Source organism: Callospermophilus lateralis, chromosome 9, assembly GCF_048772815.1.
Source record: "Callospermophilus lateralis isolate mCalLat2 chromosome 9, mCalLat2.hap1, whole genome shotgun sequence".
NCBI classification, from domain to species: domain Eukaryota; kingdom Metazoa; phylum Chordata; class Mammalia; order Rodentia; family Sciuridae; genus Callospermophilus; species Callospermophilus lateralis.
The window spans coordinates 57,008,334-57,033,664 of NC_135313.1; the positions used below are offsets into that span (position 1 = coordinate 57,008,334).

Sequence of the window (25,331 nt, forward strand, 5' to 3'; positions counted from 1 at the left end):
AAAAGACACCTTTTGAATAAATGGTACTGGGACAACTGGTTATCCATATGTAGAAGAATGAAACTAGACTCCTTATCTCTCTTCACGTTGGCCCTACATAAAAGTCAACTCAAAATGAAACAGAGACCTCGGAATTAGGCCAGAAACTATGGAACTCCCAGAGGAAAACATAGGGTCAGCACTGCAGCATTTAGGCACAGGCAGCAACTTTCTCAGTAGGAACCCTAAAGCTCAGAAAATAATGCCAAGAGTTAATGCATGGGATAGTATCAAATTAAAAAGCTTCTGCACAGCAAAGGAAATTATTAGGAATGTGAAGAGAGAACCTAGAGAATGGGAAAAAATCTTACCTAGTTAATAAATGGGCAAATGAATTAAACAGACACTTCTCAAAAGAAGAAATACAAATGGCCAATAAATACATGAAAAAATGTTCAACATTATTAGCAGTTAGAGAAATGCAGATCAAAACTACACTAAGATTTTATTTCACATCAGAATGGCAGTCATCAATAATACAAATAATAATAAATGCTGAAGAGGCTGTGGAGAAAAAGGAACACTTTTATACTGTTGTTGGGACTATAAATTAGTTATAACCACTATGGAAATAAGTAAGGAGGTTCCCCAAAAAACTTGGTATGGAACCAGATTATGACCCAGCTGTACCACTCCTCAGTATTTATCCTGAAGAATTAAAGTCACCTTTTACAGAGATACGTGCATACCCATGTTTATAGCACCACAATTTTCAATAGGCAAACTATGAAACTAGCCTAGGTATTCATCAACAGATGAATAAATGAAGAAAATGTGGTATATATACACAATGGAGTTTTATTCGGCCATAAAGAAAAATGAAATGTCATTTGCAGGAAATGGATGGATAAGGGAAATAAGTCAAACTCAGAAAGTTAAGGTTCATGTGTTTTTTTTTCATATGCCAAAGCTAGAGAGGAAAAAGAAAAAGAAAGTTTAGGGGTAGAGCTCCTGAAAATCAAAGGAATATGAGTAGAGGAAAAGTAACAAGGGGTAGGAGGTGCAGAGGGAAAGAGAAATTGCTGGGAAGTGATATTGGCCAAATTATATTGTTAAATTGTGCACATGTATGAATAATTAATTCCATCAATACATAAACTATAATGCACCAATAAAAATGTGGAAAAAAAGGGAAGGCATTTGAAATTTAAATTCAACTTATTACCAAAATATAACCATAATCATACAGTATTTTATGTATAGTATTAGTAATAATAGTCATATTTAAATTTTTATATAAGAAATTTTCATTGAATGATGGTGATAATTATAAAGACTGAATTTCTAAAGATTCTCAATTTACTTGTGCTGGAGTGCTGTCTCTCATATACCCTTCGAGGTTAAATTAAAGAAGATATAGCCAGGCATAGTGGCACATATCTGTAATCCCAGCGACATAGAAGGATCAGAAGTTTGAGGCCAGACTCACAAACTTAATGAGGTCCTAACCAACTAAGTGAGACCCTGACTCAAAATAAAAAATAAAAAGGGTTTAGGGATATGACTCAATGGTAAAGTATCCCTGAGGTTAAATCCCCAATACTAAAAATAAAATGAAAAGATATAAAAGATTCAATCTAATATGTTAGTGACTAAATTGTAACTAGATTATATTTACTGATCTCTAATGGAGGAAGTTTTTGTTTTGTTTTGTTTACTGGAGACCAACTAAATATTGTATTGTTTTCTAGGTTTTTTTTCCTGTTTTCATTTTATTCAAGATTTGTTTAGGGCTGGGGTTATGGCTCAGTGGTAGAGCGCTCTTCTAGCACATGTGGGCCACTGGGTTTGAACTTCAGCACCACATAAATAAAGGTATTATGCCCATCTATAACTAAAAAATATTTTTTAAAAAAATTTGTTTAGATCATTGATTTTCTTTAACATGCATTAATCTTTATCTTGTATTACAGTTATTATGATACTACAAGTTGACTATCCCTTGTTGGAAATGCCTTGGTACAATAAATGTTTCATATTTTGGATTTTTTAATATTTGCATGTACTTTACTGGTTAAGAATTATTAATTTCAAAAATCCAAAATCTGAAAGTCACTCAAAAGATTTCACAGTTCAAAATTTCAGATTAGGGATGCTGAACTTGTATTATAAGGAGGTCTTTTTTTCTTTCTGGAATGTTGAATTGTATTTTAAGAGACTCCTTCCTTCCTTCCCTCCCTCCTTCAGTTTTCTTATTCTTCCTTTCCTTTTTTTTTTTTTTTTTTTAACAGTGTTGGGATCAAAACCAGAACCTGGTATCTACTAGGCAGCAACTCTGTTGCTAAGCTCTATCCCCAAGCCCTTATAAGATTTTAAGTAAATTCTTAACTAAACAGAGTTATAGGAAAAGGAAGGAGAACTCATAACATATTTTCCCATTAAAGAAGATTTAAGTTAATAGAATCTTAGCAGTAATTTTGGGCCATAAATTTGTAGTAGTGACTGAATATGGCAATAGTACAAGAAATACATTGTACTGTATGTTACTGTATGTTTGTGCCTTATTATTTTATAGATAATACTGGTGATTATCACCAACAGAAATTCTGTAGTAGTCTACATTATCATAACAGAATTTTGTGACTATTTAAAATTATATGGATGCCAATACTTGGCAAAATGAAAGATGGTACTTTTGTATTTTGTAGTAGTAGCAATAGAAATGACTTTCTTCTTGGGGATCAGAACCCCATTGAAATAAATGCTAACTAGATCTGTGGTATTTCCAAGGAATTCACATTGCTGCCAATCTTTAGTCATTGTTGAGTGTTCCTCATTCATGTTCAGATCATGTTTCCCAGGTATGTGAACCAGTGTTACCACTCCCATAGTTGGGTTCCTAGAAGAGCTTCCCAGTTCTCTGTGTCTCATTGCTCGTACTGTTGTATGTTCTCAGTCTGTGTAGGAAACTGTTTCTCAGAGGCTTTGTTGTGTCTTTACCTATAGGAGGTAAATTTGTGTTCCACTTATAAATAATTAGCTTAGTTTTAGTAGGTAAGTTGAAATTCCCTAACTTAAGTCAAAAATAGAATGTTTATCAGGTAGATTAAAAAACATATTAGGTATTGTCTCATCATAAGTATTAGGAGGTGATATTTAAGCTGTGAATGATAAGTCATTTGCAGACAATGAAAAGAAGAAGGCAATATCATTATCTTATAAATTGTGTTTCTTTTTCTCTGTTACTAAAATTATTTAGATAAGCTAATTTAATTTCTTTGTTAGATTGTACTCTTATATACAATAAAGGGTTAAAATTATAAACAAATCATTTTATGTTTAAGACATATAAAATTTGAGATGGAATTTGATCACATGAAAGCAAGAATTTTCTTGGCATGGCTGGGTATGGTGGTGCACGCCTATAATCCTAGTGACTTAGGAGGCCGAGACAGAAGGATTGCAATTTTGAGTCCAGCCTCAGCAATTTATCAAGGCCCGAAGCAACGTAGGCAGACCCTTTCTCAAAATTTTAAATAAATAAATAGATAAAATATTGACATGGACTCTCCAGGAAAGGGGGAAAAAGGACCGACGTTTGTTCTTTCCCTACTTTGCGTCACAGATTTTACTACACTGTATTGTTTTTTCCCCTAATACATATTATCTGCATTTGGAAGTGCAGAAATTTGAGGTCAGAAACAGTGTTGTGAGCTATGTAACCTTGGGCAAGTTAATGGCAGGCTCATAATTTCTGAAGCAAGGACTGTTGGCTTGAACAAATACTCTTTCCATCACCCTTTCTACCAATTTGATGTATTTTCCTCTAACAGATTTGCTTAGTATCCTGAATTTACCTTAATACATTCTACCCTTGTTTTTGCCGTATCCTATTTTAAAATATAGGATAGTAGATACTCATTATTACAATGTTTTACCTGTGGTAGGAAACATAAGGTATGAGTTGTAATACTTCCAGTTACCATAGCGCTCTAGTTCAAAATAGCTGAAAAGTAAAGGTCATCTATTGGCTTGCATTCCTAAGACAAGATACGTGATTTTAGGCAATGGTAATTTCCAGTCTCAAAATTGTCTCTAAGAACTTACTGTTTTATTTCTCTAGTTTCTGCCTTGATCAGCTTCATCCTATTGCTGGTTACTTTTATGATTCTAAAATGGCTTTTAGCATCTCACTATTGACATGGTTTTCAGTTCATATCTGCTAGGATAGAAAGAGTGACTTTGTCTCAGCCTTCCAGTTTTAAAAAATTGGGCCAGCTTAGGTCACATGTCCAATCCTTGGCTTGTCATTGTGGGCAAATAGAATAATCTAACCTGAAACCATTGAAATTTCTGAGAAGAAATTGGGGTACTCGAAGAGGCTATAATGTTGGGGAGTTAACAACAAATGTGTTACATATGAGTGCTAAACGTGAACATTTTGATTTGTAGGTCTGTTAATTTGGAGAGAGAAAAAGAGCCCACTAAAGTTTAAAAAAAATTTAGCAATGAATTTACTTTGTTTTTTCAAAATATTTTTTTATTTATTAGTTTTAGGTGGGCACAATATCTTTATTTTATTTTTATGTGGTGCTGAGGATCCGACCCAGTGCCTCATTCATGCCAGGCAAGCACTCCACCACTGAGCCACAATCCCAGCCCTATACTTTGTTTTTTGACTGGAAAATATCTTTCTTGTCATGGTTATACCTCATAATACTAGTTTAAAATATCACATTATTATGAGTTGAAGCAATATAATTCTGATAAAATTTCATTACTAGAATAAAATGTTTCCTCTTCATTAAATATGTGGCAAAGTTTATTGTTCATGACAACAAACTGATATAAAGCAGAATTGTATTCAAATTCATTTCAGTTGTATCTTAGTTCTTTGATTTGGTTAGTGCCAATTCTATGCTTGTTTTTATGGGAAAAAGATGTCAGAGTATAGATCCAAAATTTTGTTAAATACAGTATTTTTAAAGTTTTTTTTTTTTTTCTGTTTAAGAGTCTTTATTTATTTGGTTAAGTATAATAGCTCTGTACTCCAAATAAGAGGGGAATCACCCTTTTTTTAGCTTTCTAAGCAGTGACTCATACTTTTATTGAAAGATAATACAGATGTTTTTTATATTATTCATGTAATCCATCATCAAGTTCTGTTCCTCTTTTCTGGAAGTGCATCTCTTCTTTTTTTCTTCATTATATTTCCACCATCACTTAAATGACCTTAATAATAAATTATTATTGGAGTTTTGTTTCTGATCAGTGTGAATCACTATTCTCTTCTTCCTCCAGTTTCTTCGTTCAAGAGCCACAGTTCTCAATCATTTCTATATCCCATAGTAATTTTGTCCAAGGATTTGGGTTCTATACCACAGGGGGAGGGGAAAGTCTACTTTCTACAAAGTAGGAAATAATTATATGCATTTTGTTAAATTTTAACTTAATATTCTTTATTCTTTATGAGTATATATCATTGCTATGGTTTTAAAATACACACAAATGAAAATCTACCAGTAGCTGAATATTATAGTAAATACTGAGTTTTGTATTATGCTAACTGTAAAACATAAAGATAATGAACACATAAGCACAAATTTATTAAGTAGGAAGCAGTACCTTCATAGCCTGGTATGAGGCAAAGGGAAAATCCTAGTATCTGGTGATATTGGTAATATTCCAGAGGACCACATTTTTGCCATATCACTCTCAATTTTGATATGGCTGTTGAGAAATTAGATGTATCACTGCTTGAGAGTAATTGCATTTGATTATATTACTGCCTCTTGTAAAATATTCATGCCTTCCTGAGAATTCCACTTTCTACCTGGTTATTCAAGATTTTTCATTTTTGTAAATATTAATATGTTTTCTGGCACACTTTTTTTATTTTCCTAAATTTTCCTCAGACAGGTTTATACTTTGTGTCTTACATGAACCTTATGATTTCACCCTTGTCTTTGCCTACCTCTGGCAAAGTTTTGTACCTTAAGGGTCATATTTTCTGTGAAACTCCTACCTTCATCCTCCTTTTCCTCTTTCTGTCTTATCTCTGAGATCAGGAGTCCTCTTTATGTGGATACCATTTCATGAGCTGTGGGTTAGTTACTTTAGTCTCCAACTAGACTGTAAGCTCTTTGAAGGTATGGGCCATGTCATATAATTTTGTCTCCCTTCAGATACCTAAAATGGACTTTTTATGTAGCTGTCAATAAAAGAAGGCAAGATATTCATTTCATTGATGAAATGTTTTTCTTTCTCCTTTAAAGTAAGCTTGTCTAGAAATTTAGTTCCTAAATTTTGATGTTTTACATGTATTGCTAGGTCTCTGTATATACATGTTTATGCTAATTACTTGTAGATTTATATATGACATGCATAAATAACTATAGATATAATACTTATGTTTACATTGTTAATTTGCTTTTGTTATGATAACTTCAGTGTTATGTTCAGTCTTTATTATCCCTAGTGTTAATATTTTTATTCAGAATTAAAACTTACCAAAATAAGACATAATATTGTATTAATTATTTTAATATAATTGAATGCATTCTTATAAGTAAAAATTTGTATGGAGGAAAGGAAATAGTATTTTAAAAATGAACTGCACTATTTAAAATAGAAACCTGAGATCTTTTTAACATTGCAGCTGAGTTAAACAAATAATCTTTCCACCATTTCTAAGCAGTACATGTAGTTAAAAATACATTTATACATATTATTTTTAAAAACCTAGTTAACTTTAAAATATGTAAGTTTTCTTGTCGTTTAGGGTTCTGTGAAGCTGATCATCAAGAGGGTTGCAAATCATTGGTGGTTTCTATTTTCAGATTTCCACATCCCGGAGTAATTTGCTTTAATTTCACCCAATTTAACCTATACTTCACACCATCACCATTCAGCTTTAATAGCTATGTTCTATGCATAAGAAAAGCAGATAAATGTCCACAATTAGGCTGCAAATGATTACAACTAGTTAGGGCTTTATGAAGACAAAACTTAAAGGACTATGGCGCCAAACAAAGCCACAAAAGACGGCTGAAAATGCTGTCTCAAGAAGTCAAGTCTACTATGGCATTTGATTTATCACTTTAGTTGATTTTTACTTATTTTTAATATGTTGGCAGGTGTGCCTACTCTGAGAAATATTCGTTAAAGAATATAAGTGCTAAAAAAGAAAAAGAATATTAGTGCTCTGTAATTTATTTTGGTTCTTAATTTACTTGCTGCTTTGAATTTCAGCATACATACAGATTGAGTCTTTTATAAAAATTTGTTAAAATGTTAGCATTTTTTAAGATGATGGAAAGATCATTTAAAATGTACTGACATGCCTTATCAATGCATTTGTGAAATTAAGACTTTTCTGAAATGTTTATGTATGTGTTGAATGAGACTATCAGACATATAGTGAAAGTATAGTTTTATAATTCTGTATAGAATTCATTTCTAGATACATCTTAGTATGCAAAATATAAGCCTATGAAGAATTACTTACATGTAATGTTATTTGTTTATATTCATATATAAGAGACTCAGAAATTGTTTTAATTCTATTTGCATCTGTTCTGTTTTCCTTCTTTGATGTATGTTCTGGTTGATGTTTAGTGCATAGGATTGTTTTACAACATGAAGAATTTGTTCATGATTAAAGTTTTTAAAATGCCATGACATTTTAGTGTTACATTTTATAATTTTATTAAAAATTGATTTACTTCTTTCTACAAAGTCAAATTTGTCATTTTGGTTAAGGTATTTCTGTATTTTTAAAAAATTATTTATTGTTTTTAGATATATTTGACAGCTGGGTGTATTTTGACACATTATATTTATACAGGGTAGAACTCATTAAAATTCTGATCCCTTTCTTGTGGTTGAACATGTTGTGGAGTTACACTGGTTGTGTATTCATATATGAGCATAGGAAAGTTATATCTACTTCACCCTACTGTCTTTCTTATTCTCATGGTGTCTCTGTTTTTAATGCAGGAAATCTCAGTTAAAAGACTGTATCCCGATTTTTTTTCAAAATTTTCTGATTATTTCAATCATGGTTTGATGAATTTTCTTTAAATAATTTTTATAATAAATATAAACAACAATCTAAAAAGATTTTCTTTTAGTGTTTCAGTTTTAGTCACTTTGTTATGTATTCTTGCAGTAATTCTGTATAGATACGAGTAGCAATACTAATGGAAAATAATTTAATTTTATAGTTTTTGTATAGATTATTCTTTTTTAATATTTCTTAAAATATTTTTTAGTTGGCAATGGACCTTTATTTTATGTATTTATATGCAGCATTGAGGATGGAACTCAGGGCCTCACATGTGCTAGGCAAGTATTCTACCACTGAGCCACAACCCCAGCCTCAGATTATTCTTATTATTCAGACACTCCCCATTTTAAAAATGTAATGTTCACTATTCTATGACAGGTAACTTACTTAAGATGTGTTTTAGATAAACTTTGTTTTCTTAAATCACAATTAAATAATATCTGCTCAGTTTTTGTTGCTTAGAAGCCAAAAACAGATCTGGATTAAAACAATCCAAGTGATTTTGGTTTTTATACACATGTAACAAACATGTGTAGGTATGCACACAGTTGTTAACTTTAAAAATAATGCTCTGAAATTAATAGTTTAGGTAACTTTGTTGATAAAACAGGGGAAAATAGACTGAAACTTACCTTTAAATATCCTTATTTTAAAGAATAAAGAATATTACAAAGTAGAACAACATAGCCATGCCAAGACAATACAAGCTACACAGCATCACAGTTGTATTAAACTAGTTTCATATGCTATATCATAAAACTTTCAGTCCAATCAGCAACTAAATTTAAATACTGCAAATTGTAGCAGCAAAACAATAATTCTGCTGATTAGCCCCTTTCCATTTCTTGTAAGTGAACTGTTTATGCTGTTGAGTACCTTTTGAAAAAAGAAAAAGGCAAAACAGCCTTGATTAGTCAAGGAGTAATTGGATGACTTGATTTTAGCAAGAGAATGAATTGGTTGATGATAGCCTGTAACTAAGTGTAGTGGTTCTGTTCAGATGAATACATAACATACAGTCATCAGATCTTGACAGGTATAACATATAAGCAGTGCTAAAAATCTTGTGGTAGAGGTGATAGAATGGAAATGCAAGGCAATAAGTTTCCATGAAGTCTTTCACTGGAAAATTTGAGGGGATTCTTAAAGGAGCTTAGAGAAACATCAAAAATTTTGGTTTCACATGTATGAAGACACGAATTGGGTGTCAACATACTTTATATACAAACAGAGATATGAAAAATTATGGTATATATGTATAATAAGAATTGTAATGCATTCCACTGTTATTTATTTTTTTTAATCAATAAAAAATTTTTTGGTTTTAATTTTACATTGGGGGTTAGGAGGTTGTCTTTATTACTGTAATCCATGTTTTATGCTCTAAAGACAAAATAGTTGTGAAGACAAAAGAGCTAGTAGAATCATAACTTTTTTCAGGGGGATTAGTGATATTATATCATTTCACTTAATTTTTTTAATATTTACTTTTTAGTTTTAAGTGGACAGGGCATCTTTATTTTACCTTTATGTGGTGCTGAGGATTGAACTCAGTGCCTCCAGCATGCTAGGCAAGCACTCTACTACTGAGCCACAACCCCAACCCCATATCATTTCACTTTAATTGAAGATCATGGTAATTAGTAGAGCCATGTGAAAGCCTTAATACATTAATGATATTCATATTTACTGTTTAAAGTATCAATTATGCCTTAACTCTTTGTACACTGAATTCTTCTTTATGATTTCCTGATTATTGCTAAGACTGTATCTGAGTTTATATTAATGAAATGGCATAAAGCAAATTTTTAAAAATTCATTCATTTGTAACTAGTATTCTTACACAAATCCAGTTCTACTGCCCCCCCTCTTCCTAAAAGAATATAACACAGTAACCACTCCTTCTCTGCTACAGTGTTTTGTGGGTCCAGAAGTTTCCGTTACATAAAATGTGAAGTTACTTTTTCACCAGATGACTGAAATGACAGGGGTAAACCTGCACTGATAGCTACAGGGGTGTGATGGATATCACAAGGTTCAAGCCCATCCAAATCCATTCTGGTTCTGGCTTTGATTTGGCACCACCTGGTGGTGATTGTTTGCTCTGGCTTAACTATCAGTGGTGATGACGATCTTGTGACCTGTCAAGGACTTTAAGATTACAGTAGGCATTCTAAAAATCCCTCCTTTTGTTGGGACAATTAGAATGGGTTTCTTGGAAAGATTAGCGGGGTACAGTGACCCACCTTGTTGTACAATCCACAACCAAAGAATGTATTTGCTTGCCTGTCCTTAATCTCTCCAGGCCTTATGCTTTCTTTCGTGTTTCTAGTCCCATTTTAGAACAGTAGGTTATTGTATTTAGGGATGTAATTATTTTGTGAAGCATGTTGTCTGGTTTTAGGATATCTATTTTTCATAGTACTGTATGTTTGGATCCAACGATATGATCCCCATTGTGTAAAGTGGATGTAGTCAAACCCTCTCTGGCACCATATATTCTTGGTGAGTCCTCTCTTTTACATTCCTTCTATTTTGCCTTCTGTATCCTAGAAAACTCAGTAAAAGTCAGAATCCAGTGATATTATGAACAAAGGCTATAAAATGGTTATTTTAAAAATTAATAGCCAGCCATTTACTTGACTGATTAATACCTGTCACTGTTTACGTTTTCAAGCATTTAAACACCAGTTTCAAACTCAAGCAGAGACAATATTTATTTCTTCTCACAGCATCAGTACATTTAAATATGGGATTAAAGAATAATTTGTACTTCCATCAAAACCTGTATGTGAATCTGAATCTAAATTTCAAATGGCTTCTGTATAACACTAATGTTCTACTTTGAAACCTCGAGGCTTTTTTTTCCCCATCAACTTGTACTGAATACTGACTCCCTGTCTCACCTTCCGCTTGGGTTTACTTTCTTTTATTTATTATGTGCTGATTGTTCTACCTTATTAGATTGTAAACATCTTTGAAAGCAGACACTGATCCTATTCAGCTTTTTTTTTTTTTTTTTTTAATGTACAGAGGGGAGAAGGGGCTTGGCCCTTGTTGGCAACCACTTTCTTCATGGTGGCCAGGACATTTCTTAGCTTTACTTACCCTCTCTGCATGAATGTGTGTCCCCACTCTTTTCTTGGGAACTAGAGGGTGTCCTTGGAGACCCAGAGCAGCTACATGAGGTACTGCTCTTATTGGGCAAAGCTGAACACTTTTAGGATCATTCCCACACAAACTTGATATGCTTAATAAGTCATCCATGGCAACAGCTATGCCTCTGTTTGCTCATGTTCTCTGCCTTCTTCAGGCCTACAGCCATTGGGTAGCATGGCTGCTGCTCTTCAGTGCTAATTCAGTTTTGTATTTTTAAGATTTGGCCGTTTTCCTGTTTGGTTTTTTTTTGTTTTGTTTTTTTTTTTGTTGTTGTTGTTGTTGTTGTTGTTGTTTGATACTGGGGAATTCAACCCGGGGTGTTTTATCACTGAGCTATGTCCCCAAACCTTTTTAGTTTTTTTAAATTTGAGACAAGTTCTCACTAAGTTGCTGAGGGCCTTGCTAAGTTGCTGAGACTGACCTTGAACTTGGGATTTTCTCACCTCAGTCTCCCAAATTGCTGGGATTACAGGTGTGTGTCACTATGCCCAACTCATGTAATTTTTCAGTACTCAACAATCCAGTACTCTGTGATCAGTCCCTCTGCAAGCTTTATGTATCTTATACATAAATAACAGAATCATTTAAAGGGAGTGTGGGCAAACAAGTGAGCAAAAGCAGGGTCACAAGAACACTTCTTTGGAAATCTTCATAGGCATTTTGTAACCTAAAAGAATATCCATCACCAATAGTTGAGTTCAGATGTGAAGAGATAAAGTACAGGAAACTGCTTATGTCTGCAGTCTATAATAAGTTTTGTGCTTTCTTTCTTTGTTAATTTATGTGGTTGATATGCTTAGCACTGGTTTCTTTGAAATGCTTGTTGTATATCTTACCATGTGCTGTGAAATTTATCCTTTGTTGTGCTACATGTTTAGCTTCATCTAGACTCTATAGTTCCTCTCTAACAATTTTTTTTTAAATTCTGAGTGCTAGTAAATGCTTGAAGTATTTATGCACTTATTGATTCCTTTATTCATTACTTTATTCCCAGTTGTGTATCAACTCTGATCAAGGCATTGATTGATGGGAACCAGACAGACATTTAGGATGGTCTTGGGTTGGGGGGGGGGCACAACATAATTCTAGGGTTTAGGTAACTAGGAGTAGAGTCACTTGTTCTAACACTAGATGTACTTGCTACAAATCAAATAAATAGATTATTGTAGCAATTCAAATATAGGGTATGCTCAGAGAATGTATTGTCATGGAGATGTCATTTTGGTGACATTTAATTAAGGCTGTGAACAAGACTGTATATGCAAGTTTTTGAAAGGCAGAAAAGGGGAGGAAGAACATTTCCATTAGAAGGATGAGTAACAGCATGGAAGTTAAAAAACAGAAACTCCAACTCATATCAACAATGTGGTATTATGGGTATCAACATTAGAAAAGTTAAAGCTCTGATTTGCTGTTTAGTCTGTTTCTTGAATGATGGCAACTGTATTTGACCCCTTCATTGATTGCTAACAGTACTGGTACTGGGGAATTCAACCCGGGGTGCTTTATCACTGAGCTATGTCCCCAAACCTTTTTAGTTTGGTTAAGAATTTTTAAGAATTTTTCTAGTTTTTGTTAATATCCCTCTTTGCCTTTTTTCTCCCTTACACTACTCCTTGGAAAATTCTCAGAAACCATTTTTTAGGGTAATATGTTTAACCTAGAAGTCATATTTAGGGCAATATATTTAATAAGCATCATTTTTACTGTAATTTATTCCAAAGAAGTTTCTACAGCTCTTCTGCAAGTCAGGGATGGCAGGGATCTGAACTTCTCCAGAATTGCTTTGTAGATGGAGTGATGTTAAGCTATGCATTTTAAGGATGGATGTAATTTATAAGAGAAAATGCATATCTTTAAGGCATCAAAATAGGAATAGACAATAAATAATACAATGACAGACGGGAGGAATGAATGTTCAGGGCTTACTGAGAATTTGGCTTGAGGTAAGGATTTGTGGACAGTGGGTGGTAGTGAAAATGGAAGGTGGCATGGGCCAGATTATACAGGGATTTTTTTCTACTGGCAGAAAACCAAATAATTGTTAGGAAGTTAGTGAGATCGTTATCGAGAAGAGTAAATATAGCAAAAGCAACTGGGTCAATATTGGAAGTAGAGCAGAATCTCAATTAGTAATAATTCAAAATATCATTGATTAAATTTGCCTTTTACACATTTAAAGTGTCTATCATGTAATATAGAATAAGAAGTGAAAATCTTGTTGAGAAATGAATGCTAGTTCTCATTAAGGTACTTCTTTTCTGCCTACTTCTTTGGAAAGAGTTGATATGTTACAGCAACTAAAAATGTAAAATCTTTGAGCAATTGAATATAATTAAGTACAGGTGTTGACTCTAGGTTATAATTCATAACTTTTAAGTGACTGTAAGGATTCCTTAATGGTACGGATGTCTAATTATCTACAATATAAGTATAATACCAGTAACTGTTAGGCAGAGTTTCTGGTGTTCTATACATTTAAAAGAATTATATTGTATAATATTGTAATGTATTGCTTCTTGTTGGTTAAATGATGTCAGTCATAACCAAAAAGCTTTTTTGCTTGATGCTACACTGATGTAAGTTCCAATTTTAACATTTTTTCCATGTCTTTATGACTGCTTATTTTTTTCGCCTACTTTATCTCATCCTTCTTACCCAATTTTTTTTTTATTCACTGCTTTTAAAATATTGTTTTTAGTTTAAATGAACTCTTAAATTTTGGAGAAAATAATTAACAAGATTTTTGGTGTTTTTTTTTTTTTTTTTTTTGTCAAGATGTCAGGGACTTTATCTTAAGACTCCAGTTTTGAAGTACATCTGAAAATTGGGGCTTAAACTGCACTTCTAAGTCAGAGCACTTAGAATGCGCAATAAATAACTTACATTCTCCTTTCCTCTCCTGTGTAATAATTTTGTCATTCATTTATAAAAAATAAATAATAACTTGCATATTCCAGTGTTTATGAATGACACTATAGATGTTAAATAAATCGCCAATGCAAGTATGGCTCTCTTAGAGAGCTTGCCTAGTATGCCTGAGGCTTCAGGTGTGATCCTAGCACTACAAAAAAATAAAATAAAATAAAAAATCCCTTCTCTTTAAATATTAATGAGCTTCTAAGTGTGGTGGCACACACCTACAGTCCTAGCTATTTGGGAGTCTGAGGTGGGAGGATCAGTTGAATCCAAGAGTTTGAGACCAGCCTAGGCAACCATAGTGACATCACTTTACACACACACACACACACACACACACACACACACAATTATAAAGAAGTTGGGAAACCAGAGTTTAGACATAAGATGGGACTTTGCATTGAAGAATGGTCTAGAAATTTGAAGATTGAAATTTTGTTTTGTTTTGTTTGAGAAGAATATTCGTCTTGATTTTTAACATTGTATTTAATAATATGTCTTCTGGTTTAGAAATGTAGCCCCAAGCCTTTTACTGATTTTGGTGGAACTCTTGATTACAGCATAGATATTACCAACATTTACTATTTTTTTCCCAACATTTACTATTTACAGGACGAACTGGAAAGTAATATGAAATAATGTAGCATACAGGATATCCTGAAATTTTGAATTATTAAGATCTTCACATTTGTGTAATATTTTTCTCTCTCTCTGTTTGTTTTTTTTTTTTTTTTTTTTTAGAGTCTATACTTTGGTTACATAACACCTTTTGTTTTCATACCTCATTTGGGCTTTTAATTTTACATGCATTGACTTTACAATAATGAAATCTTATGGTGATTTTTCTCCCTCCTCTTCCCCCTTTCTCTCTCCCCTCACCTCCTACTTATTGATTTTCTCTAGATAACATTGTTTTCTTTTGTTCTCTCACTTTTTATCCTGTCTTTTTGTCTCCTCTCAATATCCTAGTACAATTCTTCTCAATATTTGAAGTACAGCAATTCCCTTTTACCTGGTTCCCTATTTCTGGTCTTTTAAAAATGTTGCTTTCTGTTTATTACTAATATAAGAACCGTTGTTGGCTCCCTAGTGACTAGCAGATGAGATCCAGACTTAACACTGATATCTGGACTCCCTATCCTGCACCCATACCTGATGTAATGAATCTTTTACTTCTCTCCAATACAATTTCTCACTATGACCAATGAGTTTTGTTTATTTCATACTTTTAATTCTTATCCAGTGCTTTTCCCTGTTACTTGTCATGTCTTTTAACTTATTTACCTATACTAACATTTTTCATTTTTAAAGGCTTTGCTGATTACCTATTATTAATTATATTTAAGGTCCTTGCTAGTGAGTGTTGCTCTCCCTTTTTAATAGGTTAGTTTGTTTTCCCATCTAGATTATATGTTATTAAGACCAGAAATCCTATTGTTTTGATCTTTGTTTTTAGTTCTTACAGACTTAGCACACTGATGGATGTACAAGGAAGCTTTCTTTATTGAGGAAACTTACATTTAGCAAGGCATTGCTTAGTCAATATTAATTAAGTGGTTTGTATATGGGTTGAGAGCCTAGAAGTTAATATACCAAATAATTCTTTATCTCTGCATTTTATACTGGTATAGAGTATAGAAAAAACACAAGTATATAGATCCATCTTGACTCCATATCCTCTTATTCACCACAAAAACTCTAAACATGCTATTTGGCATATTAAAGTTTCTGTGACAGATGGTTTATAAAATATTGCTGTAAAGCTTATACTTATACAGCAAGAAAAGATATACCAGGTGTTTTACAATGTACTTTAGTTGTCCAGCCAAGGATGTTTTCTTTGAAAACTGAATACAACCTAAATGTATGAACTGATACACAGCAATTCGTTTTCTGAAGACCTGGATTTCAAAATATATTTTTATTTCTGATTATATAAATAAAACTGTGAAGGACTTTATGGAATAAAAGTGAATTGATTAAACCAATCAATTTTCAGTCCATTTGTAATCACTGAAAATAGCCAATTTATCATTTAACTCACAACTTTAGTATAAACATTGATACTTTGCATTTTTTCACTTCGTGAATAGATCTTATATTAGAAATCATTTATATAACTAAAAAGTCTTTTGGTTTCATTTTATTGTTGCCTCAAAATATACTGGAAACACAGAAGAATTCTATGGAAATTTTCTTAGAATGTAAAAGGGGTAAGAGAAGAGAGTTAAGAGACATCAACATTTATGTGGAAGTACAGCAAGAAAAGAAATGACCTAGGGACTGGGATTGTAACTCAGTGGTAGAGTGCTTGCTAAGCATTCCTGAATCCCTGGGCTCAACCCTAGTATCACAAAAATAGAAAAAAGAATGACCCCAAAAGAAATGGCTAGAGAAAATAACAGAAAATCAGGAGAATATGGTTTAAAAGGAGCAATGAAAGAGACTTTCAAAGCTCTGAAGTTAGATGCTACCGAACAGTCCCTTCCTAAAGAATAGCTGTTTGATTTAGCATTATGAGGCTAAATCAGTGGGGTCCTTTCTGAGATTGATTTCTGGTAGCGATGTAGAGGCAAATGCCAGACTACAGTGGGTTGAGTTATAAATAGAAAATAAAGAAGTGGAGAGAGTATGCATAGACAGCTTTTCAGATAGTATGGCTCTGAACTGGAAAAAAGTAAACAGTTGCTGGAGTGGGACTTAATGTCCAGGGCGACTGACATAATCGATTTTATGCAGAATCTTAAGCTACTTGAATGTTCTTGGAAAAGTTTTAATGAAAATGGAGATGATGCAAATAGAGGAGAAAGAAACGTAATAGATTGAGGTCTCAGGAAATACAAGAAACATTTCATTTACAGAGTAGCTTTTGTGAGAAGGAATAGGATCCAGAACAGAAATGGTAGAGAGATTGACCAGGGATAATAAATAGTGTTTTCCTTTTTACTGCTGGGAATCAGAAAGGAGATTTGGTTCTCTACAAATGACATGATTTTTCCTTATGAAGTGAGAAAGACAAGGTCATCTGCCAGGTAGCAGAGGAGAAGGGAAAAGCATAGGAAATGGGAGTGAAATCAAGATGGTTTGAAAAAAGGACATACTTTGTTGTGAGAGGAAACATGATAGGATTCCTGGATAAGAACTCTTTGTGATGGAATATAATTTAAGTCTAGTTGATGGGTAATTTTCTAACAATCATTTGAAAAATAAAGATTTAAACTTGCTACTTGTGTTTTAAAATGAATGACTTGGGGGCTGGGGTTGTGGCTCAGTGGCAGAGCACTTGCCTAGCATGTGTGAGGAACTGGGTTCAATTCTCAGAACCACATATAAATAAATAAAATCAGTATTTTTTAAAAAGTAAATAGTTTTTAAATAAAAACAAAAGAATGATTTGTTTTTGTAAAAAAAAAAGTGTGTTCATTATAAAAAGTTAAAAGTGAGACACAACTATGACAAAGAAGTTTGACTAAACATAATATATATGCTTCCAAAAGAATCACAGTCACTAACTCCTTCTCTGTTACCTACTTGGTTAAAATTGAGGATTGTAATGAAGAAATTGCCATTTTAAGTCTGCTAATGCACTGTAAAAATATTGTTGAAAACATCACTATAGTCAATCATTGGGCCCTATTTTTCATTCTGAATGTCATTGACGGCTATTATTTCTATAACTGACCAGTTACTAATTTTGCTTAGATTGCCAGGAAGCTAATTTTTATTTGTTTGTTTGGTTGTAACATTTGTGTAAGATGCCTCAAATCATCACAATAAATAAATAAATAATATGCTTGGTGGGGGGGTCCATTGTGCTTATTAGTAAAATATAATACACCTCATTATTTCTTACTAATTTTGTTTATATGAATTTGACATTATATAAGGCGATACTTATATACCAAAAGTACTCAAATATTATTTTAAATACTTATATTCTAATTGCAATAATATACTTATTATTACTGAATAATCCACATTAGGATACAAACAACTTCATTATTTTTAATTCTAGGAAGTTATATTCTAAAACCCTCTCTCTCTTCTCATTTTACTACTGAGCTACATTCCAGCCCTTTTTATTTTTTATTTTGAGACAGGGTCTTGCTAAATTGCTTCGGGCCTCACTACGTTGCCATAGGCCTTGCTAAATTGCTGAGGCTGGTCTTGATCTTGTGATCCTCCTGCCTCAGCCTCCCAAGTTGCTGGGATTACAGGCATGTGCCACCATGCCTGGCTATTTTAAAACTCTTTGTAATTTGTCTTTAGAACATCCAAGTCTTTGGTATCTAAGAATGAACTATATTTACTGTTTGTCTTACCAAACTCAAGGAAACTCTTATAATTTCTATGATACCTCTCTTGAAAGTAAAGATACTTTATGTTAGAAAATATATTGTTATCAAATGTATGGAAGATGATATGCCATGAGCTTTGTAATGTTTTGAACAACCAATAAAAAAAAAAAAAGAAAATATATTGTTTGGGGAGTATAATCAAATTGGTAATTTTAATAAAATTAATTTGTTTATGAATGTGTTTATTGTTTTGTGGATATATCATTGCTTTCTGTTTATAATATTTCTTCGTATTTGTTCATTTTTTGGTGATACTGTTCTTTATCTGGTAATTTGAGTAAATCCCAGTTGAATTATGTTGCCACATTATGTCTTCAAAAGGGCATAAAGTCAGTACACATGCTTCAGTAATATCTGGTTGTTTTACCCTTGTGTTTCCAGTTGGCAATTTGAAATTATGGCTTCAACTGCACTTTAAATATGTGATAATAGCATGTGTTTCTAATAAGGGCCAGCACCATTTTGTTCAGATAGTGTGAATGGTTGTCACTCATATATGACAAATGCACCTTCATCTGCTTCTTTGATAGCCCCCTAAAAACCATACCCTCAAATCAGGACGATGAAATTAGCTGCTGTGTAAATTGTGTGTCTGAGTGGTTCATTATCTAATCACCGTCAGAACCACAGTGATAAAGTAGATTGAAGCAGGGAAGAGGTCTGCCAGATGATTTCAGCCGCCCCCACCCCCCCAAATCTGGTTTCCCTTGGAAACCCTAATAGTGTGGTTTAGAACTTCAGTCTTTCATGCCTGGAATTCAGTACCTTTAATGTACCAAACTTGGAAATGCCAGTAGTTCTGGAACATAATTTTTTTCTGTAAGGACTATACTTTTACTTATTTATTTCAGTCAGTTTTTGAAATGTTGAGGCTCTTGAACTGTTTTGCTGTCAGTGCTATTACTAAATGGGAAAAAAATATTTTGTCCTACTTGGATACAATTCAGAATAATTTATTCACTAAACCTATTTGCTCACATCTAAAAATCTTCCACTCTGCTCTCTTTAATCATAATGACCTTTTGTATTTGTTTATTAAATTGCTTCCCTTTAATTCATTTTAGGTGCTTTTGAAGATGATGATATCACGCATGTTGAAGGAAGTGTAGATCCCATTCGAGATATAGAAATAATACATGAAGAGCTTCAGCTTAAAGATGAGGAAATGATTGGGCCCATTATAGATAAACTAGAAAAGGTGGCTGTGAGAGGAGGAGATAAAAAACTAAAACCTGAATATGTAAGTAAAAATTTACAGCTTCTTTAGAAACTTAAATTTTTTCTTAATTTAAAAAATAATAAAAATAAAGCACATAAAACATCTAATTGTTACAGGGTTTTAGAATGCAAGAGTTATTACTGATAAAAATTTTTTTGAGAAACTTCATTTTTTTGAGCAATCAAGGGTCATGATGATAGTCTATATAATGTGTTCTTGGCAAGCCATAGTTAGTAATATGGAGTGTTTATGTGGTTACAATGCAGACCTTTGAATTTTAGTGTTTGATGAAGTATGATTTTATGATGAAAAACACCAAATTTAAATAAATGACTGAGGATATGAATTTCTTGGAATTTATTTTTTTTTAAAAAAGGCCATGCCTTAGGTGTCCATTTTCTTACTTATTAATATCTTTTAAAAATCATTGTTACTTTTAAATGCATCTTTGTCATGGGATGATATTTCTTTCTAATTTTTCTATGTTAAGTTTAATATATACATTTGTTTTAATTTTCTTATTTTTAGAAACTGTGATTTTCCCATCTTTCCCCTTCCTCATTTATTTTTAATAAATTTGCAAAACTTCAGTATTAAGGAAGAAATCAATTACAGAATTAATTCTAAATTTGGGCACACTAATGGTCAATAACTAGAGGTTAAAAATTAACACTTGGATTTGGGATAAGGAAACCTGTGTTGTGCTATTGTTTTCCTTGGTATTGAGCAAGCCCAAGTTGCTTTACTTCTTTTAACTTTTAAAATTATCTATTTCCTCTTTGTATAGAATGGAAAATGGAGAGATTTGTCTGAAGAAATTGTACAAGGTTTAGAATGGCGAGGGGTATTACAAGTTTGAGTAAACATTCCTGGGACTGAGATGTAGCTGAATGGTAACATACTTAGCTAATATGCATAAGGCCCTGTATTAGATACCCTGCACCACCAAAACAAAACAAAACAAAATCTTATACACACACACATCAATATACACATACCTTCCTTTTAAAAAAAGGGAAAAATTATGGGAAAGATGTTGGGGTTGAAAGTAATTCATTTGTTCCAACCAGCATGGTTGTAATCAGAGTAAGTCCTTTTGTTCCTTGAAACTACCTGATATCCATAGATCTTTCAGAAATGTTGACTAACTTAAAAGTAAGTTTGCCAATCTTTGTTTTATTTAAATGGGAGAAAGGGCATCAGACTCTTCTGATATTCTTAGGCTACCATTTCCTGGTTTATCTATCGAAGAAAGCTAGAATGTGTTATTGCTTGTAACAACATTTCCTTCTCATTTTTAACTATTTTCCTCAAATTCACATACAACATTTGTAAAGCACCTCTTGAACTTATGTTTACAGGAAAGTTGAAACACTTTTTTTTTTTTAAAGAGAGAGTGGGGGGGGGAGAGAATTTTTAATATTTATTTTTTAGTTTTCGGCGGACACAACATCTTTGTTTGTATGTGGTGCTGAGGATCGAACCCGGGCCGCATGCATGCGCTACAGCTTGAGCCACATCCCCAGCCCAACACCTTTTCCTTAATCATTTTCCCTTTCAATATCAAGCTCTTTTGGATAGATAGAAAATATAGCCTAATTTTTCCAAGAAGTGTTGTTATTCTACCTTTTGTTTTTCCTTATTATTAGGTTGAGTTGCTTGAAAACAAATTGTAGTTCAGTGTTTTTCAACCTTTTTGTTATTATTACCACTGTTAGGGAAAAAAATTGAATTTAATTAGTTTAATTCCTCCCTAGTGAGAAAAGTTAAATACTAATAAGTATTTAATCCTAATAAATAGGATTTTGTCAAATAGGGTTGAGTTTTTGAGGACCATATATATGCCCCCTGACACCAAGAACCAATTTTTTCCCTTCCTGGAAAGGTATTAACTCCCATTGAGAATGCATACTATATAGCAAATTCAATATTTATACATACAGTAAAAACAAATGGCTTATAAAATTTTCTTTTAGTTTTTTATTAAAAATAGAATTTTATTTATGTGTAATTCAATTTGAAGAGAAGATTAACATTTACAAAGATCAAGTTTTCAACCAGATCAGGCTAGCTGTAGAGCCAATGTTTTGTTCTGCCTTTTTTATTTAACATTTTCTTTTTAAATTATAAAATATAACATACAAAAACATACACTAATAGCATATTTATCATTTAACGTACAGTTGTAAACAAATACTAGTTAAAAAAAAAAAAACTCCTTACATATCAGGAAATAAGAGTACCCCCACATTTCCCCATCACTAACCAATGTTCTGATTTTTATAGTAATACTATTTTTACTTTTTAAATATCACCAGATGGTACATATACCATCTAAAATACAATGAATGAGTTTTGCCTGATGTTGAATTCAATATGAATTGTAATGTATATATTTGTGTATGTATATATTTGTGTGTTTGGTATGTATCTAGAAGTCAGTCAGTAGTGTATATATCATCAACTGTTTTGGATAGCACTATTTTCATAGCGTAAGAGAATTTATCCTGTTGTCAACACTTTGTATTGTCAGAGTTTTTGTTTTGCAATTTGATAGTTTTGGTATTTGTGATTCAGATTTGCAGCTCCCTAACTATTTAAGGTTGAACTCCTGTGAAAATGTTTATTGGACCTTTGAGGACATCTACTTTTGTAAAGTACTTGTTCTAACTCTTTTGCTCATTATTCTATTGAACTAATGTCTTTTTCTCATTAATTTTTTGAAAATTACTTATATATTCTGGACAGTAGGCCTTTGTTGTAAGGGGATTGCAATTATTTTCTGCTCTTTGGCTTTTCTTTTTTTCTTTTTATGGTATTTTTTGATGAACAGGTCTTAATTTAAAGGTTAGTGTTTTCTGTCTTAAGAAATCTTTCCTACCTAAGGTCAACAAGATAATCTCCTGTTTTGTCTTCTAAAATCTTCATTGTTTTGCTTCTCGCCTGGAATTGATTCTGTTGTTGTTGATGATGCTGAGATAGTCATCCAATTTGTTTTTTTTTTGTTGTTGTTGTTGTTACTGTTGTTCCCATGTGGAAGGCCTGTTGTTCCAGGTCCACTTCTTAAAAAGACAGTCCTTTCTCTATTTCAGAGAAGTCTTTGTCATAAATCAAACAGTTAATAGTGTCTTACCTGTTAACATCTGTAGGTCGGCACTTTGACTCTACCTGCTGTACTTCTGTTACTTGATCTCTTCCTATAGCAGTGTATTGTTTTTGTGTTAATTTATTTAGGGAAATTATTTCCTTCCAGTGGCCTCCAAAGAGAGAGTTAAAATCATATACATTGACTTTTGCTATTTGTGACCTATATTCATCAAACTGTAATTTTGTCTTTGGACTGAATGAAAGTGTTTTGAGGTTTCTGTTTGAACTTGGAAAAGTAATGTTGTAAGAGATGTGAACTTATGCAGACATGAGAAGGCATAAGTATAAGGACCATTTCTACCTTCACTAACTTGAAATATGGTAGAGACCATGTAATTTATAAATAAAGATTAAGAAGAAATTCTTGTTAGGCTTGGTGGCGTACACCTGTAATCCCAGCAACTCTGGAGTCCTAGGCAGGAAGATTGCAACTTGAAGGCCAGCCTGAACAACTTGGCAAGACCCTGTCTCAATAAGAAAAATGGAGCTGACAATGTCGCTCAGTGGCAGAGCACTCCTGGATTCAGTCCATGGTGTGTACACACACACACACACACACACACACACAACAAAACAAAACAAAACAAAAAAACCCAGAAGAAATTTCTGATGACTGTTCTTAGGAGTGTGCCAGTTTGAAACACAAAACCAGTGAACACACATAACTCATTTAATCTAGTCTATATATCTTAGGTTGGATTTCCTCAGAAGCAGACTTTGAGGCAAGGATTAGAGTACAAAAGGTTTCTTTGGGAGAGGTATATATCAGGTATATTTACTGAGATAGTAAACAAAACAATACAAAGTATGTAAATGAGCAGGTTTCCACAGTGGATAGCTAGGACTCAGTCCTGCTGAAGACCTCTGGAAACAGTGTAGATATCTGTGGGTAAGCAATTTGACTTGTAATTTTCTACTGAAAGGACAAGGAAGCTAACATGATTATCACCCAATTTCCATCAGTTACTGGTTATGGGCTACTTTTAGAAGAGTGCTAATTCCCTGAAGCTTGATATCTATGTTATCAGAGCACAGTGCTTAGGCAAAGTTAAAGATATTTGCCTTATAAAGCCATTAGCATGTACAGGACTTTTGAGGGCATAGAGATGGGGGCAGAAGGCATTAATAGTCTGTGTTCCTCATCTCTTTACCCAGTGTACATTTACATTTTTTGTCGTAATCATTCTACTTATTTTTAGTTGTTCATTTGTTTTACAAATTTAATTTGCTGGTGTTATGTATTTTTTCTTTCTTTGAATTTATCTTTAGTTTTCTCTGTAGAAAGAAGGTACCTATATGATTATGATATCAACTACTTGTTATAGGGGAGTTTCTTTTTTAAAAAAGTTTTCTATGTTCTTCATAATATGGTCTGAATGTATATGTGATAGATATAAAAGGGAAAGTTATAAGAAAGGTAGGTAGGTCATTTTGTTCACTAGGTATTTACTTGATTATTCTTTAATGTTGCTGATCCCCTCTCCCTGTTCATTTAATTGAGTCTCCTTTATTTTCTGAATGATCTTCTAGAAATTTAACATTCAAACCTCTTACTGTGAAATTTCCAATCCAGATTTAAATGTCATTTATATTTTTGTTAATAAGCAGGAAAAAACTTCAATTAGATATCCTGTAGAAAAAAATAAGCCTACTTTTAAATGTTAAAACAGAATCTTTCCTAAGGGTAAAGTAGATCTAGTCTGACATAGATGACATCTTTTGTAGTGGGTTTGCTGTCTCAAGTAAAACTGAAACACTGTAGGAAAGTAGGACTGCGATAAGCATTTCATTTTGGTATCCACCAAGTAAGTGTATTAGTTTCCTAGGGCTGCCATAACAAGTGCCAACAGTGTATGACTTGCAAAATGAAAGAAATTAATATTTTGCAATTCAGTAGGATTAAAAGTCTGAAATGAAGGTGCTGGCAGGGCCCCTGATACTTACCTGTAGGGTTGAAATCCTTTCTTGCCTTTGGCTTCTACTGGCCCCAAGTGTTCTAAGCCTGTAGTGACATAACTCTAGTCTCTACCTTAGCCTTCACATGGCTACCTACTCTCTGTGTCTCTATTGAAATTTCCCTCTTCCTGGAAAGACGTTAGTCATACTGGATCAAGAACCCATCCTATGACCTCATCTTATTTGATTCTCAAATAAGGTCATATTCTGTGTACTGGGGATTAGGATTTCAACATATCCTTTTGGGGGGGTCATAATTCACCCCATAAAACCAAAGCATTAAGATAAGGTTTAATCTTAAATCTATTTAAGAAAGACAATGTTGGAAAATGAGGGCTAGGGATATATCTCAGTGGTAGAGCGATTGCTTAACATGCATGAAGCCCTGGGTTTAATCCCCAGCACTGCCACTAAAATTCATCACCTGTGTTATGGTTTTTTCCCTGACTTTTACTTACTTAGAATTAGTTATTTATAACGTCATGCTTACTCTGCTCTGTATTTTTTTCAATGTATCCTTTCACCT

At 32.9% G+C, this 25,331-nt stretch overlaps 1 protein-coding gene across 3 annotated transcripts in view; it reads left to right on the forward strand.

The window, feature by feature from the left end:
- The window catches only part of Ola1 (Obg like ATPase 1), a 148,422-nt gene that overhangs the window by 69,526 nt on the left and 53,565 nt on the right, over window positions 1-25,331 (forward strand). For all 3 annotated transcript variants that reach the window (XR_013092305.2, XM_076865797.2, XM_076865798.2), the window contains one exon: window positions 19,548-19,723. Coding sequence is in view for 2 of the 3 variants with exons in the window: in XM_076865797.2 (XP_076721912.1) it covers window positions 19,548-19,723 (176 nt within the window). In the remaining variant the exon portion in view is untranslated. The remainder of the gene's footprint in view (window positions 1-19,547; window positions 19,724-25,331) is intronic.